This window comes from Salmo salar, chromosome ssa12, assembly GCF_905237065.1.
Source record: "Salmo salar chromosome ssa12, Ssal_v3.1, whole genome shotgun sequence".
NCBI lineage: Eukaryota > Metazoa > Chordata > Actinopteri > Salmoniformes > Salmonidae > Salmo > Salmo salar.
In genome coordinates, this window is record NC_059453.1 from 75,699,716 (window position 1) to 75,716,385 (window position 16,670).

Below are 16,670 nucleotides of genomic sequence, written 5' to 3' on the forward strand. Positions count from 1 at the left end.
AAGCCGTCGTCATTAGGATTTACAGCAGCAGCCAGGCAGGGAGGCAAGCCGGAGGAAACACAGGCTCAGATCACACGCTACCTCTAATTAACGCCACACACTCCAAATTGCTTGTAAATAAAGATGAATTGCGTAGGGAATGTAAAAGACGCTGGCAGTGGATTTATCATACATTTAGCCTACCAGGCCAGTCTGTGGGATGGGGGGGGGGCACGTCTGTCACGCCCACACCCCTCCTTCTAAACGTGAGATAACAACCCAGTCCCAGACAACCCAGTGGGGTACACCTAAATCTGCCTCCACCCTGCCCATCACTCATGGGTCTGATCTCAGATAGTGCTTTCATACACATGCTCCTAAAACCCTCCTCTGAAATGATCTGTTCAGAGGATGTACACTCACTCTCCCCATAGCAGTCCTCAATTACTTCCAAATAAACAATGTCCCTAATTTATTTGGTATAATCTCTGTCTCATTCCGCAGCCTGCCGTGAGCTGATGTGAAAGAGCGCCCTCCACCACTACATGATACAATTGTCAGCAATTACTTGTCATAGCCACTTTTCTTTCCACTTAGCAGCATCATTCTGATCCTTTGGCGAATTAGGTGGGGAAACATGATATACAATGTATGATAAATGTTAACTCAGCCAAAGGAAGAGTAAATTAGATCTTAGAAATGGATCCTGTCAGGTTGTATAGCAGACAGACGGCAGCTAGTGCTCTGTCTCACCACTGGGGGGCACTCTGGCACCATGCTTTGGAGGGAGAAAACGGTCCTTTGAATACTGTAGAGAAAGGTTACGCTCACAATTAGACACCTTTGCCATGTGGGTTCTGGAGCAAGGGTTTGTTGGTTTGTTTCTTGTTTGACAGAACATTTCGAAGTCAGAAGCCATGTCATTCTATCCTCAGATGAAGTGGAAACAGTCAGTACTGCAGGACCTGTTGGAGTGATATGATACCCACCTTCAACACATGCTGGTCTCCTGTACTTGGGTGACCTTGAAAATCATCTGAGACAAGTTGTCAGCTACTGGTCACTCTCTATTCATTCCACTTGAACTGTAAAATTACTGGCTGTTCCCAGACAAACTGAATTCTCCATCTCTCAATCACCAGTGGTCACCCTCTCTCTACTCTCCATCCCCCATGTGCAGTTAATACATACATTACATGTAATGACCTGCTCTGGCAGAGGGGTACAGTGGGGGTGAAAGAGGGAAATATAGAGAGATGTCCTAGCAGCTGGGCTGAATCCTGGCTAGACCCTGCCCTAGACCAGAGGGGGCTGACCGGGCTGAGAGCTGAGGATGGCCAAACCAGCATACCAGTAATTACCATGGTGCCACTGTCACCTTGGTGTCATTCTCCCCTTTGCAGAGTGAGATTGCCGCTGCAACAGTAACGATAGCCATCTCGTGCCGGAGGGAGTCTGGTGCGGTGCGGGGGCTCCTCACCTCCCTCGGTCTGGGAGATTGCCTCCCGTTACTGGTGCTCCCTGGTATTTCCGCTCCGCTGCAGCATGAATGGAAATCAAGCGGAGCAGCCTAGCTTTAAGGGAGCAGGAGGCAGCAGTCATAAATATGAATTATCTTGAGGAATTGTTTGCACTCCATATTTCTGTTGACATGGGTGCTCTTTAGGAGTTTGTATGTGTGAGGTAGGAAGGATGGTGGGGCGGAGGGCTATGTGTGTTTTGCAGAGTAGGACACAGAGGGGCAATGAGGCGGTGACGGTGACCTTTTTACCTGCTGCTCAGGTGTCAATGTGATTAAGGTTTGAATTTTCAGTCACACAGGCCAGTGCTGGGGCATAAATTAGCTTACAGAAGCACTAGGCCTACACTAACACAAAGACCAGGTAGTCTACTCGCAGTATAATTGCTAGGTCATTTCCTGCTTGGCACCTGTGGCGTCTGGCAGCTTACAGTTTTCTCTTTATCTAAAGCAAACAGACTACATACAGTACAGGATAATAGATAGCAACTATTTTTCATCTGTTGCCTTCATCTGTTGCCTCACTTGAGTTTTAATGTTCTTTACACAAATCAAAGTTTAATTTGTCACGTGCGCCGACAGTGCAGGTTAAAAAAAAATTGGTTTTAGGTAAACAATAGATAAGTAAAGAAATAGAAATTAAAAACAGTGAAAATAATAGTAGCGTGGCTATATACAGGTGGTACCGGTACAGAGCCAATGTGCGGGGGCACCGGTTAGTCGGGCTAATTGAGGTAATATGTACCTGAATGTATAGTTAAAGTGACTATGCATAGATGATAAACAGAGAGTTGCGGCAGTGTAAAAGAGGGGTTGGCGGTTGGGAGGGCACACAATGCAAATAGTCTGGGAAGCCATTTGATTACCTGTTCAGGAATCTTATAGCTTGGGGGTAAAAGCTGTTGAGAAGCCTTTTGGTCCTAGGTTTGGCGCTCCGGTACCGCTTGCCATGCGGTAGCAGAGAGAACAGTCTATGACTGGGGTGGCTGGGGTCTTTGACAATTTTTAGGGCTTTCCTCTGACACCGCCTGGTATGGAGGTCCTGGATGGCAGGCAGCTTAGCCCCAGTGATATACTGGGCCGTACGCACTACCCTCTGTAGTGCCTTGCGGTCGGAGGCCGAGCAGTTGCCATACCAGGCAGTGATGCAACCAGTCAGGATGCTTTCGATGGTGCAGCTGTAGAACCTTTTGAGGATCTGAGGACCCATGCCAAATCTTTTCAGTCTCCTGAGGGGAAATAGGTTTTGTTATGCCCTCTTCACGACTGGCTTGGTTTGTTTGGACCATTCTAGTTTGTTGTTGATGTGGACACCAAGGAACCTGAAGCTCTCAACCTGCTCCACAACAGCCCCGTCGATGAGAATGGGGGTGTGCTCGGTCCTCCTTTTCCTGTAGTCCACAATCATCTCCTTAGTCTTGATTACGTTGAGGGAGAGGTTGTTGTCCTGGCACCACCCGGCCAGGTCTCTGACTTCCTCCTTATAGGCTGTCTCGTCGTTGTCGATGATCAGGCCTACCACTGTTGTGTCATCGGCAAACTTAATGATGGTGTTGGAGTTGTGCCTGGCCATGCAGTCGTGGGTGAACAGGTAGTACAGGAAGGGACTGAGCACGCACCCCTGAGGGGCCCCCGTGTTGAGGATCAGTTTGGCGGATGTGTTGTTACCTACACTTACCAACTGGGGTCGGCCCGTCAGGAAGTCCAGGATCCAGTTGAAGAGGGAGGTGTTTAGTCCCAGGGTCCTTAGCTTTGTGATGAGCTTTGAGGGCATAGTCAATGAATAGCTATAGTCAATGAATAGCATTCTCACGTAGATGTTCCTTTTGTCCAGGTGGGAAAGGGCAGTGTGGAGTGCAATAGAGATTGCATCATCTGTGGATCTGTTTGAACGGTATGCAAATTGGAGTGGGTCTAGGGTTTCTGGGATAATGGTGTTAATGTGAGCCATTACCAGCCTTTCAAAGCACTTCATGGCTACGGGCGTGAGTGCTACGGGTCTGTAGTCACACTTGTCAGCGTGTGTGTGTGTGTGTGTGTGTGTGTGTGTGGTGTGTGTGATCTGTTCTGGGTGTTGTAATGTCCTGTGTTCCTCCCTTAGGTGGCATGTCTAATCAGGGTGCCTACTGAGGTGGTGAAACAGAGGACTCAGGCCTCGCTGTCCTCCAACACCTACCAGGTGCTGCTGGCCACTCTCAGAGAGGAGGTAGGCCGACACCATGACCCATCAATACTACAATATTTGTGTGTGTATCCAGACTGTGTGTGTGTGGTGTGTGTTCCCTAACACCTATCTTGTCTTGTGCAGGGTGTCAGAGGCTTGTACAGGGGCTACAAGAGTACGGTACTCCGAGAGGTAGGCCTGGTATCCCACACACACACCTACCTTCTACACTGACTCTGCCAAAAGTACATCAAAGCTTTCTCATTGCATTAGCCTCTATCAAACATCATTGGCAGCTTCATGGACTCTTGGTAGTTTTTTGTCCCTCAAATGTGTGTGTATGTGTGTGTGTGGGCAGCCTGTACCACGGTAACATGTCAGGTAGTGTACTTGTAGACTGAGACTATTCAGAATTGATTCATTCATGATAACTGTGTGAAAGACGGTTGTATTTTCTCCCATTATTCCTCTGAAAGCCTTCTAAATCCCGCTGGGCAGAGAGGGGAGTGGATGGAATCACTCAACTATTGGCTTTTTTTTCTGTTTCATTTTGCACAATTACTTAACCGAGACCGGTTCCCTCTAATGGAATATCTTGATTAATTAAAGTAATTAGAGATGTTATAAATGCAAAACAAAACAGGGAGTAAAAAAGAAGAGATTGAGCATTGAACCAGTCCTCTTGATGACGGCTCACCTTTGTAGTAGAGCGCCTACTCTGCTCCCACTCTTTGATTCATTATCTGCTGGTTAATTGAACCTGCAGATCATGGTCATGTGGGATGGATTCAGGAACGCTGCACCCCACAGGCTTTTTTCTTCTTTCTAATTTTCATTAGAATGAGAGAGAAACCACAAGAGTGGGGAAGAAAAATAGTATGTGAGGGTGACAGTTGTTCTCCCCTTGCTTTTTTGGGTACTGTCCCCTACCGCTGTGCTAGCCTGTACTTATTTTCTGCTTCACTAAACCGATGTTATTCACGCAAATTCCATCTGGACAGTGAGGAAAAAAAGGACAACAAGGCTCTGTGATTTCTCCAAGGGGCTGTGAATAAATGAATACATTTGGAGGCTGGCACCCGGCCTGTGTGCATACTAAGGGCCAGATGAAACGGAGGGGAGAGGGGCAGAGGAGTGCGCAGGATCCTCCTCGTGATTGGCTTTGACGTGTGGCAGGATGGTAATTCATTTTCTCATCCAGCTATCCGCTATCTCATCCTGCTCGGCGACCCTGTCAAGATAACTTTGTTTATCCTGAGCAGCGCTCCCCCAGTACGGTCACCTAATTGAGGTCCTCTCCGTGGTGTATATTCATTAAGGATCCTTCAGAAGTGATTTGTGATGGCAGAGATCTCTCAGGTGACTGCAGGAGGCCGGAGGGAGTGTGGCTGTGGCCAGGATGAGGGGCAGGAGGCCGGAGGGAGTGTGGCTGTGGCCAGGACGAGGGGCAGGAGGCCGGAGGGAGTGTGGCTGTGGCCAGGACGAGGGGCAGGAGGCCGGAGGGAGTGTGGCTGTGGCCAGGACGAGGGGCAGGAGGCCGGAGGGAGTGTGGCTGTGGCCAGGACGAGGGGCAGGAGGCCGGAGGGAGTGTGGCTGTGGCCAGGATGAGGGGTATGAGCAGTAGGGAGTGTGGCTGTGGCCAGGATGAGGGGTATGAGCAGTAGGGAGTGTGGCTGTGGCCAGGACGAGAGGTATGAGCAGTAGGGAGTGTGGCTGTGGCCAGGACGAGAGGTATGAGCAGTAGGGAGTGTGGCTGTGGCCAGGACGAGGGGTATGAGCAGTAGGGAGTGTGGCTGTGGCCAGGACGAAGGGCAGGAGGCCGTAGGGAGTGTGGCTGTGGCCAGGACGAGAGGTATGAGCAGTAGGGAGTGTGGCTGTGGCCAGGACGAGGGGTATGAGCAGTAGGGAGTGTGGCTGTGGCCAGGACGAGGGGTATGAGCAGTAGGGAGTGTGGCTGTGGCCAGGACGAGAGGTATGAGCAGTAGGGAGTGTGGCTGTGGCCAGGACGAGGGGTATGAGCAGTAGGGAGTGTGGCTGTGGCCAGGATGAGAGGGTATGAGCAGTAGGGAGTGTGGCTGTGGCCAGGACGAGAGGTATGAGCAGTAGGGAGTGTGGCTGTGGCCAGGACGAGAGGTATGAGCAGTAGGGAGTGTGGCTGTGGCCAGGACGAGAGGTATGAGCAGTAGGGAGTGTGGCTGTGGCCAGGACGAGAGGTATGAGCAGTAGGGAGTGTGGCTGTGGCCAGGACGAGGGGTATGAGCAGTAGGGAGTGTGGCTGTGGCCAGGACGAAGGGTATGAGCAGTAGGGAGTGTGGCTGTGGCCAGGACGAGGGGTATGAGCAGTAGGGAGTGTGGCTGTGGCCAGGACGAGGGGTATGAGCAGTAGGGAGTGGTGGAGGACTAATTCACAGCCGACATGATAATGTTAGGTAGCACATCAATCTCTTCATGGATTTATATCTTCAGATCTATCCTTTTCTAAATGAAATACTTGCTCTTTGTCAAGCTGAGGTAGGATTTAAGTTTCAGACAGTAGGAAATACCCAAGGCCAGGGGTCCTCAACTCTTACCCTATGAGGTCCGGAGCCTGTTGGTTTTCTTTTCTACCTGATAATTAATTGCACACACCTTGTGTCCCAGGTCTAAATCAGTCCCTGATTAGAGGGGAACAATGAAAAAATGCAGTGGAACTGGCTTCAAGGTCCAAAGTTGAATTTGAGGGCCCTATGCCTAAATGAGAAATGCATAAATGCAAGCAAAGTGATTTCGCTTTGTCTGTGCCAAAAGAAAGTACTTAAATCCAAATACAGGTTCTGGGGAATAATTAGTTTGGATTCCTATGCACTAAGCTGTTAGTTGCATTTGTTGTCCATTTCAATCATTATAAATCCCAGTAAATCACCACCATTAGTATTATGTAAATGCTTAACATTTAATTAAGGCCTTGCTTAGGTTTTTTGTTAATGTACTTTGGCATGTTCCTGGTTTGGGTGGTTTATGGTACGTTCTCTCGCCTCGCCACCTGTTCAGAATACTGTTCCTGTTCACCACTAGAGGGCAGAAGAAGATTATTCCACTCAGAATCATATTATTTATATTTATTTAACCAGGCAAGTCAGTTAAGAACAAATTCTTATTTACAATGACGGCCTATCAGGGAACAGTGCCTTTTAACTGCCTTGTTCAGGGGCAGAATTACAGATTTTTACCTTGTCAGCTCAGGGATTCGATCCAGCAACCTTTCGGTTACTGGCCCACCACTAGGCTACCCTAGTGGTGGGAGAGCCCTTGCCTTCCTCTCCTCTCCAAACTGGCGTTATGACATTTATGAGCACCAATCACCCTGATGAAATTGATAGGCTTTTTTCTGCATGACAGTAGTGAACATGTTTGAGTGCCATTATACTCTAGCATAACATAAGAATTTATCTTGGAGTTGAGCTAGACTGCTTCAATTACTTTTTCATTAATGAGCTTCAATTATGTTATTTGCTAGTAATTTAGTCATTTGCTAGTTTGCATTGAGGAGGGCTGTGTAAGTGAAGCAGACAGTCATTGCTCTGACAAGGTGAAATGATGGAGCTACGTTATCCTCTAACCCTCAAGCACAGCTCAATACTCCTATTGCTCTCTCTTTCTCCCTCTCTGTCTTTGCCTCTCTGTGTCTTTCTCTTCCCCCTCTTTCTCTCCCTCACCCAACTGTGGGCTCTTGTCTCCCAGGGAGTTGCTGTAGGAGAGAGAGAGTGACAGAGAGCGAGAAAGAGTGAGCGACCTGTTTTCCGTGCATCTGTCTGACAGGAATAAAAGCGTGATGATTTATGTGTCCCCGGTCCTCCTCCCAATAACACAGGGCTGGAACAGCCGTCTGGAGCACTGAAATGAAAGACAACCTGCAGTCTCTCTCTCTCTCGCTCGCTCACTCTCTCTCTGCCTCAGCAGACAGGAGCTGGCATCCAGCTCAGGGAGAGAGACCAGTCTTACCAAACGCATTACTCCTCTCTATACTGCTCTCTAGGCTGAGACTCCACAATGAGCTGCTCTCCCTTGGGGCATATATTTCTCTTAAAGCAGTCATATGTAACTATAAATTGTCACCAAAGTAAATACACTTTAACTGCACAGGTAAAAGGGCAACTTTGACTATATAAATGAACTCCTCTGTTCTCCTTTCCCTCTCACTCAAGCCCTCTCTCTCCTTTTCTCCCTCAAACACTGTCGACATGAGGGCCTTTGGCCCCTGTGGCCCAGGTCGAACCCCAGTTGTTTTAATTGCTCTATCGTTTACCTTCCTTCTCTGCCTCAGTCACAGTGGAAAATGTGTGTGTTCTGATGCAATAATGATGTTATACACTGAGTATATAAAACATTATGAACATCTGCTCTTTTCATGACAGACTGAGCAGGTAAATCCAGGTGAAAGCTATGATCCCTTATTGATGTCACTTGTTAAATCCACTTCAAGAAGTGTAGATGAAGGGGAGGAGACAGGTTAAAAGATTGTTAAGCCTTGAGACAATTGAGACAGGCATTGTATATGTGTGCCATTCAGAGGGTGAATGGGCAAGACAAAGATTTAAGTGCCTTTGAACGGGGTATGGTATTAGGTGCCAGGCGCAGCGGTTTGTTTCTAGAACTGCAACGCTGCTGGGTTTTTCATTATCAACAGTTTCCTGTGTGTATGAAGAATGGTCCATCACTCAAAGGACATCCAGCCAAACTGAAGATCTCGTACAACGCTGTGTACTACTCCCTTTCACAGAACAACGCAAACTGGCCCTAACCAGAAAAGAAAGAGGAGTGGGAGGCCCTTGTGCACAACTGGGCAAGAGGACAAGTACATTAGAGTGTCTAGTTTGAGAAACAGATGCCTCACAAGTCCTCAACTGGCAGCTGACGAGTTTAAAAAAAAAGTTATTTGTTTCTGGCCATTTTGAGCCTGTAATTGAACCCACAAATGCTGATGCTCCAGATACTCAACTAGTCTAAAGAAAGCCAGTTTTATTGCTTCTTTAATCAGAACAATAGTTTTCAGCTGTGCTAATATAATTGCTAAATAGTTTTCTAATGATCAATTAGCCTTTTAAAATGACAAACTTGGATTAGCTAACACAACGTGCCATTGGAACACAGGAGTGATGGTTGCTGATAATAGGCCTCTGTACGCCTATGTAGATATAACATAAAAATCTGCCATTTCCAGCTACAATAGTCATTTACAACATTAACAATGTCTACACTGTATTTCTGATCAATTTGATGTTATATTAATGGACAAAAAATGTGCTTTTCTTTCAAAAACAAGGACATTTCTAAGTGACCCCAAACTTTTGAACGGTAGTGTACACAAAGACATTTCAATAGAAAACAGGTAAAATGAAACGAAATGCACCTAGTTTGCTGTCTTTCCAGTTTCAGTTTGAAGTGATTGTGTTAGCTGTGTAGTTGGCTAGCTCCTCTGATCAGTGTCCTGGCGAGAGAGCAAATGTTCTATGCCAGGCGAAATCTCGCATCATTAGCTCATTGTTATGGATGTATCCAAATAAATGTCACTAGAAAACAGCTTAAGCAAACGCAAATGCAGCCAATTTGCTGTTATTCTGACTGCACTGTTTGACTCTAAGTTAGCCGTTATTGGCTAACTAGCAAGCTAGGGATAAGAACGTTGCCAGCTAGCATGGCAACGGAACATTTAGAACGAACGCCTGGATCTAGAACAAAGATATAGAACAAAAAGACTTTATGACTGTGTCGCGTCTCTGGCAACCTAACAGATAGAATGAATGACCTGCCGGCTTGTGTAGCAAGTAGCAACTCTAGATTTGTGTCTGGACTATATCTCGTGGAATAATTAAATAGTAGGAGTACATTCATCAAAATCATTATTTGAATATGTTGGTAACCCTTTGTGTAAAAGCGATAATACCCTCGAAGCCGGTGTTTGGAGGATATATTGGCACAAGTTTTTCTCGGGTATAACAACACCCGTGCCAATATATCCTCCAAACACCGGCTTCTCTGACATTCTCACTTAAACACCCTCATCTGACTCGCTGGCACAGATGGAGAAAGGGAAAGACAATATGGAAGATTTACTCTGCACGTGTGAGGGAATGTAGGCTTCCTCCCTCCCTCTCTCTAACGTGGACACATGGGCACAGTCTGTTATTTAGTACTGGGTTGGACTGTGTATCTAGTCCAGGTTTCCCCTCACTAACATCAATATCTACAGTCCAAAATACTCCTCAAACAACCCCCCCCCCCCCCCCAGAAAAAAAGGGAGATGAGACTGGTACACATGTCAGTGTGGGTAAATGTAACTGGGTGTTGTTTAGAAGATGGAATCCTATTGATTCACCTCTGCTTGTCCATTGCTATGTTTACATAATGGGATCAATGAGTAGCAGGGAGGCCTGGCGGATATAATGGGCCCTGTTGACCTTTGTGTGTTTGTCCTGACCTGTCCGTGTGTGTAGAGGTCTGTGTGGTGTGTGTGTGTGGGGGAGAGGGAGAGGGAGGGAGAATATAAAAAGGTGTGTGTGGGGGGTGAGGTATCTGGTGTCAGCACATAGTTGGAGCTGGTATCGGCTGTGCAGACAGGCTGAGGGAAAGGAGACACAGCTGTTGCATGCTGTTCCTACCAGGCAGGCAGGAACCAACCTTCACACTACAGCCTCCTCGTTTCCCTTAGAACCCCTATCCTGCTGGGACCAGCTCCGTCTGATAATCCACCCCCCGCTGGAGCAGTTAGCCTGATCTAACTCACCGGCACCACCTTGATTAGCACCCCCCGTTTATACTCCACAAACCATGTGTACTGAGGTATTTGTTGAGGCAGTAGACAGGAAGCTTTCCATGTTGAAAGAGCAACCAAACCTGACAGTGTCCCTATAGCACTAAGTAGGCCAATAGAATGAGATCAGAGACATCATTTAAAAGGCATCATTGGATAAAACATTACAATGATGGAATTTGCAAACCCGTGTCCCTCACTGACTTACTCATATTCTGAACTCAGCTTTGTGACTCAACTATTATTACACATGTCATTGGTTTAGCTTGTTGTCGTGGGCTATGTGCAAGGCCATCATAGGCTATGTGCAAGGCCATCATAGGCTATGTGCAAGGCCATCGTAGGCTGTGTGCAATGCCATCGTAGGCTGTGTGCAAGGCCATCATAGGCTATGTGCAAGGCCATCGTAGGCTATGTGCAAGGCCATCGTAGGCTGTGTGCAAGGCCATCATAGGCTATGTGCAAGGCCATCGTAGGCTGTGTGCAATGCCATCGTAGGCTGTGTGCAATGCCATCGTAGGCTGTGTGCAAGGCCATCGTAGGCTGTGTGCAATGCCATCGTAGGCTGTGTGCAATGCCATCGTAGGCTGTGTGCAAGGCCATCGTAGGCTGTGTGCAAGGCCATCGTAGGCTCTGTGCAAGGCCATCGTAGGCTGTGTGCAAGGCCATCGTAGGCTGTGTGCAAGGCCATCGTAGGCTGTGTGCAAGGCCATCGTAGGCTGTGTGCAAGGCCATCGTAGGCTATGTGCAAGGCCATCGTAGGCTGTGTGCAAGGCCATCGTAGGCTGTGTGCAAGGCCATCGTAGGCTGTGTGCAAGGCCATCGTAGGCTATGTGCAAGGCCATCGTAGGCTGTGTGCAAGGCCATCGTAGGCTGTGTGCAAGGCCATCGTAGGCTGTGTGCAAGGCCATCGTAGGCTGTGTGCAAGGCCATCGTAGGCTGTGTGCAAGGCCATCGTAGGCTATGTGCAAGGCCATCCCAAAGTCATTTAACAGACTCAAGTCTGTGCTGAACTGTTTGATGGTTTTCTGTGTCATGAACATGAAGTCCTCCACACACATCATGATACAGACACATGCCCCGCCGTTCAGTCTACAGGACGTAGAGACTAGCTTACTGTGTCTGTCTCTGTCAGAACCCTCACATTGGACATTACTGGCCTTGTTTTGCCTTGGTTGGAGATTGAAGTTTATGATATATGTTTATGCTGGCTCTCCCCTCTTTTTGTCAGTAAGCTCTCTCTGGTTGATGTGTTTGTCAGGACTATGAACGAGGGTCTCTCCCCTCATTCACACACACGCATGTATGCACACACTCCCCTCATACACACTCCCAGTGGGATGCAGTTTGGCAGGTGCTCCTCGACAGCTCCTGGTGTATATCTGAGAACACGCCTGGTGGCCTCCACTAGAACAACAAGCAGAGGTACTGATGACTAATGGACTTGGATGAGGAGGTGGACTCTGGATGAGTACACAGGCAGGATGGAGACAGACAGACACCCCACGTACAGGTCCCAGGGTCTTATCCTTGGTCTTATCCTTGGTCTTATCCTTGGCTGTTTGCAAAAATACATTTCTTGAACAATGGTGCAGATGCAGAGTTTGGTAACAGAATGATCTGCAATGATCTTCAAGAAAATGTGTACAAAAAGAGTTGTGTGGTTTAACTTTGCCGTCATTGGTATTTGTTTGGCATACATTATTAAGTGAAAAATCTGAGTCTCAGCATCACTCTGTTACTGTGGAATTGCCCCTATGCTAGTATTTATTTATTATTATTTATTATTTTACACCATGTTTTCTCCCCAATTTCGTGGTATCCAATTGGTAGTTACAGTCTTGTCTCATCTCTGCAACTCCCGTACGGACTCGGGAGAGGCAAAGGTCGAGAGCCGCGCGTCCTCCGAAACACAACCCAGCCAAGCCACACTGCTTCTTGACACAATGCCCACATAAACCGGGAGCCAGCCACACCAATGTGTCAGAGGAAACACTGTACACCTGGCGACCATGTCAGCTTGCACTACGCCCGGCCCACCACAGGAGTCGCTAGTGCGCGATAGGACAAGGACATCCCTGCCGGCCAAACCCTCCCGTAACCCGGACGACGCTGGGCCAATTGCGTTAAACCACTGCCTTGTACCACTACGCCACGCGGGAGTCCCGCCCTTTGCTAGTATGTCTTACTACCCACTCTGATGGGTATTAAACCCAAACCAAAGTGACCAGAAGACAATGAAGTGATTACAGCTTTTCACCCATTTATGATTATTTCCCAGGCCTCTGACCTATCAGAGAAGCAGCAGGGACACCTGAGCCTGATGTCAGTGTGCACCAGAGCCAGGCCAGGTCTGTAGCAGACACACATGTACACAGGAAGCATGGATTCACAACCAATAACACTCTGACAGGGTTATTACAGCTGTATATCTATTATCCAGGGCTAGGAGATTGTTACGTTTACAGCGTTGTGTTGTTTTTACTGGTTTCCCTTAGCGTCAACTGTACTGAGCAGAGTTTTGGTGTCATGGTCAGTGGTGTGGTTGTGACCAACATGGCTGCCGTTAGCGATCGGTAATGAGCGTATATGTCTCCAGGTCTGGGGGCTATGCTTTCTTCCCACAATTTTCTGCATGTTTGCCTCAATCTGAGCAGAAAACGATCCGGGCCTCACATGTGTTTCCAATAAGGACTGCATGCCTGGCGAGGAATTCAGAATCACAGAGTGGGGAGGGGGGTCAAAAGAGGGGAGGAGACTGGAGGGGGTCAAAAGAAGGAGAGAGGAGAAGAGACTGGAGGGGGTCAAGAGAAGGAGAGAGGTGGGTCAAGAGAAGGAGAGGGGGAGATACTGGAGGGGGTCAAGAAAGGGGAGAGACTGAGGGGGTCAAGAGAAGGAGAGAGGGGGGAGAGACTGGAGGGGGGTTCAAGAGAAAGAGAGGGGGAGAGTGGAGGGGGTTCAGGAGAAGGAGAGAGGGGTGAGAGATTGGAGGGGGTCAAGAGAAGGAGAGATGGGGAGAGACTGGAGGGGGTCAAGAGAAGAGGGGAGTGGAGAGGGGGAGATACTAGAGGGGTGTTCAAGAAAAGGAGAGAGGGTGAAGAGACTGGAGGGGGTCAAGATAAGGATTGAGGGGAGAGACTGGAGGTAGGTCAAAAGAAGGAGAGAGGGGTAGATACTTGAGGGGGTCAAGAGAAGGAGAGAGGGGGAGAGAAAAGGAGAGACGGGGAGAGACTGGAGGGGGTCAAGAGAAGAAGAGAGGAGAGGAGGAGATACTGGAGGGGGGGTCAAGAGAAGGAGAGTGGGGGGGAGAGTCTGGAGGGGGGGTCAAGAGCAGGAGAGAGGGGGGAGAGACTGGAGTGGAGGTCAAGAAAAGGATAGAGGGGGAGATTGGAGGGGGGGGTCAAGAGAGGGGGAGAGTCTGGAGGGGGTCAAGAGTAAGAGAGAGGGGGAGAGACTGAGGGGGTCAAAAGAAGGAGAGAGGGGGAGAGACTGGAGGGGGGGCAGGAGAAGGAGGAGAGACTGTAGGGGGGCCAAGAGAAGGATTGAGGGAGGAGACTGGAGGTAGGTCAAAGGAAGGAGAGAGGGTGAAGAGACTGGAGGGGTCAAGAGAAGGATAGAGGGGGGAGAGACTGGAAGGGGTTGAGAGGGGGAGAGACTGGAGGGGGGTCAAGAGAAGGAGAGCGGGGGGATAGTAGGAGGGGTTGAGAGGGGTGGTCATGAGAGTGTAGGAGAGACTGGAGGGGTTGAAGGGGGGTCATGAGAGGGTAGGAGAGATTGGGGGGGTCGAGAGGGGGAGGGGGGTGGTCAAGAAAGAAAGAAAGCAATACAGACATAGAGGCTGAAGAACTGAATAATCCATGTCCACAATGTCAGTGCTGTTTCACCTGAGAATGGTGGGATGGAAGAGCGAGGCGGACGATACGTCTCTGTATCACTGTAGAGATGTCGGGAGGGAGCACCCTGTAATTAGAGGTTAACCTCACACTTGTTTAACAGCGCTATTTCAGGAGGGGAAACTGCTTAGCTGGATCCCTTTCCTCTCTCTCCACCTGGTGTGCTCTCATCCCTCTCATCACATGGCCATCTAATTCAATGTCAGCCAATTCAGGTGTTGAATTGAAAGTCATATTAATTAACAGTGTTCTAACCTGGTCACTTTTAAATGGTAATGTCCTCTATGGATTTGAAAATGAATAACCAAATCTAGAATATTTGTAGAAATTATTTTCTATAAGTAAGCTCCTGTATTTCTGAAGCATGGATGTGTGGCCTAGTTGTTCCCTGGAGGCTATAGTGCTGGGACGTTGGCCAGATGATGGCACCTGCTGCAGGCTGAGAACCCTGGCCCTGTAGGACCCCAGCAGCCTGGCCCTGTAGGACTCCAGCAGCCTGGCCCTGTAGGACTCCAGCAGCCTGGCCCTGTAGGACTCCAGCAGCCTGGCCCTGTAGGACCCCAGCAGCCTGGCCCTGTAGGACCCCAGCAGCCTGGCCCTGTAGGACCCCAGCAGCCTGGCCCTGTAGGACCCCAGCAGCCTGGCCCTGTAGGACTCCAGCAGCCTGGCCCTGTAGGACCCCAGCAGCCTGGCCCTGTAGGACCCCAGCAGCCTGGCCCTGTAGGACCCCAGCAGCCTGGCCCTGTAGGACCCCAGCAGCCTGGCCCTGTAGGACCCCAGCAGCCTGGCCCTGGCCTGGGAGACCAGAACTCTGCTGACATGTCTGTTTAGTTTAGCTCAGCTAACAGCTCCGCTAACAACTAAACCCCCACTGGAAACATCTAGACCAGCCCAGAGGTCAGGGGTCAGATGATGATGTCATGTCGAATGGAGAAGAAAAAACATTGACTATGTAATTAACGTAGCCATTCTCACCTCACCCCAACCCACTGGCTGTGGAACAGGTGACAGACAGGCTGAGGGGTGTGTCCATCTGCTTCCCTGGAGCAGTCATGTACTGTGATGTTGTAGCTAGGCTAATTGAGCATCTTCATTACGGAAAGGTAAATGATTGCTTTATCTATCCAGTCAGTGACTGCGAAATGCGGTTTGTTTCTGAGGAGTTCTGTACAGTCTTGTTGAGGAGTGATCAGGTTGGTTTCTCTCCTCCAGCAGTGTGTTTGACCCAGTCGGTGTGTTCGTACTGTCACTGCCAATCAGACCCCAGTTCTCTTTCTGAGGCTCTGCTATTCCCATCTGTGCTGAGTTTATCTGAATCCCAGCTGATAAAATGTGTGCGTGTTAGAGAGAGAGAGACTCCATGAGTCTGTGGCTCTGGGCTTGGCTCCCACAGTGCACGCTGATGTATTTTTGGGGGGTGCACCAAGCCCGAAGGCTTTCTGTTTATGTGTAGAGCTGACAGAGGTAAAATGACTTGTTCTATTGGACTGAGCTTAATCTACTGTAATACTTTGATGTCGCTCCCTGGCTCCTCACCTCTCCTCACCCAGCTCTCCTCGCCCCCAACCCTTCAGAGTCATTCCAGATTGTTCTGAAATTTACATTTACATTTAAGTCATTTAGCAGACGCTCTTATCCAGAGCGACTTACAAATTGGTGCATTCACCTTATAATATCCAGTGGAACAACCACTTTACAATAGTGCATCTAAATCCTTTAAGGGGGGGGGTTAGAAGGATAACTTTATCCTATCCCAGGTATTCCTTAAAGAGGTGGGGTTTCAGGTGTCTCCGGAAGGTGGTGATTGACTCCGCTGTCCTGGCGTCGTGAGGGAGCTTGTTCCACCATTGGGGTGCCAGAGCAGCGAACAGTTTTGACTGGGCTTAGCGGGAACTGTGCTTCCTCAGAGGTAGGGAGGCGAGCAGGCCAGAGGTGGATGAACGCAGTGCCCTTGTTTGGGTGTAGGGCCTGATCAGAGCCTGAAGGTACGGAGATGCCGTTCCCCTCACAGCTCCGTAGGCAAGCACCATGGTCTTGTAGCGGATGCGAGCTTCAACAGGAAGCCAGTGGAGAGAGCGGAGGAGCGGGGTGACGTGAGAGAACTTGGGAAGGTTGAACACCAGACGGGCTGCGGCGTTCTGGATGAGTTGTAGGGGTTTAATGGCACAGGCAGGGAGCCCAGCCAACAGCGAGTTGCAGTTATCCAGACGGGAGATGACAAGTGCCTGGATTAGGACCTGCGCCGCTTCCTGTGTGAGGCAGGGTCGTACTCTGTGAATGTTGTAGAGCATGAACCTACAGGATCGGGTCACCGCCTTGATGTTA

General features: G+C 49.1%; 1 protein-coding gene across 2 annotated transcripts in view; it reads left to right on the forward strand.

Moving 5' to 3' along the window:
* The window catches only part of slc25a26 (solute carrier family 25 member 26), an 80,582-nt gene that overhangs the window by 12,166 nt on the left and 51,746 nt on the right, over nucleotides 1–16,670 (forward strand). For both annotated transcript variants that reach the window (XM_014133413.2, XM_014133414.2), the window contains exons 4-5: nucleotides 3,600–3,704; nucleotides 3,807–3,854. In XM_014133413.2, the coding sequence (XP_013988888.1) occupies nucleotides 3,600–3,704; nucleotides 3,807–3,854 (153 nt within the window). The remainder of the gene's footprint in view (nucleotides 1–3,599; nucleotides 3,705–3,806; nucleotides 3,855–16,670) is intronic.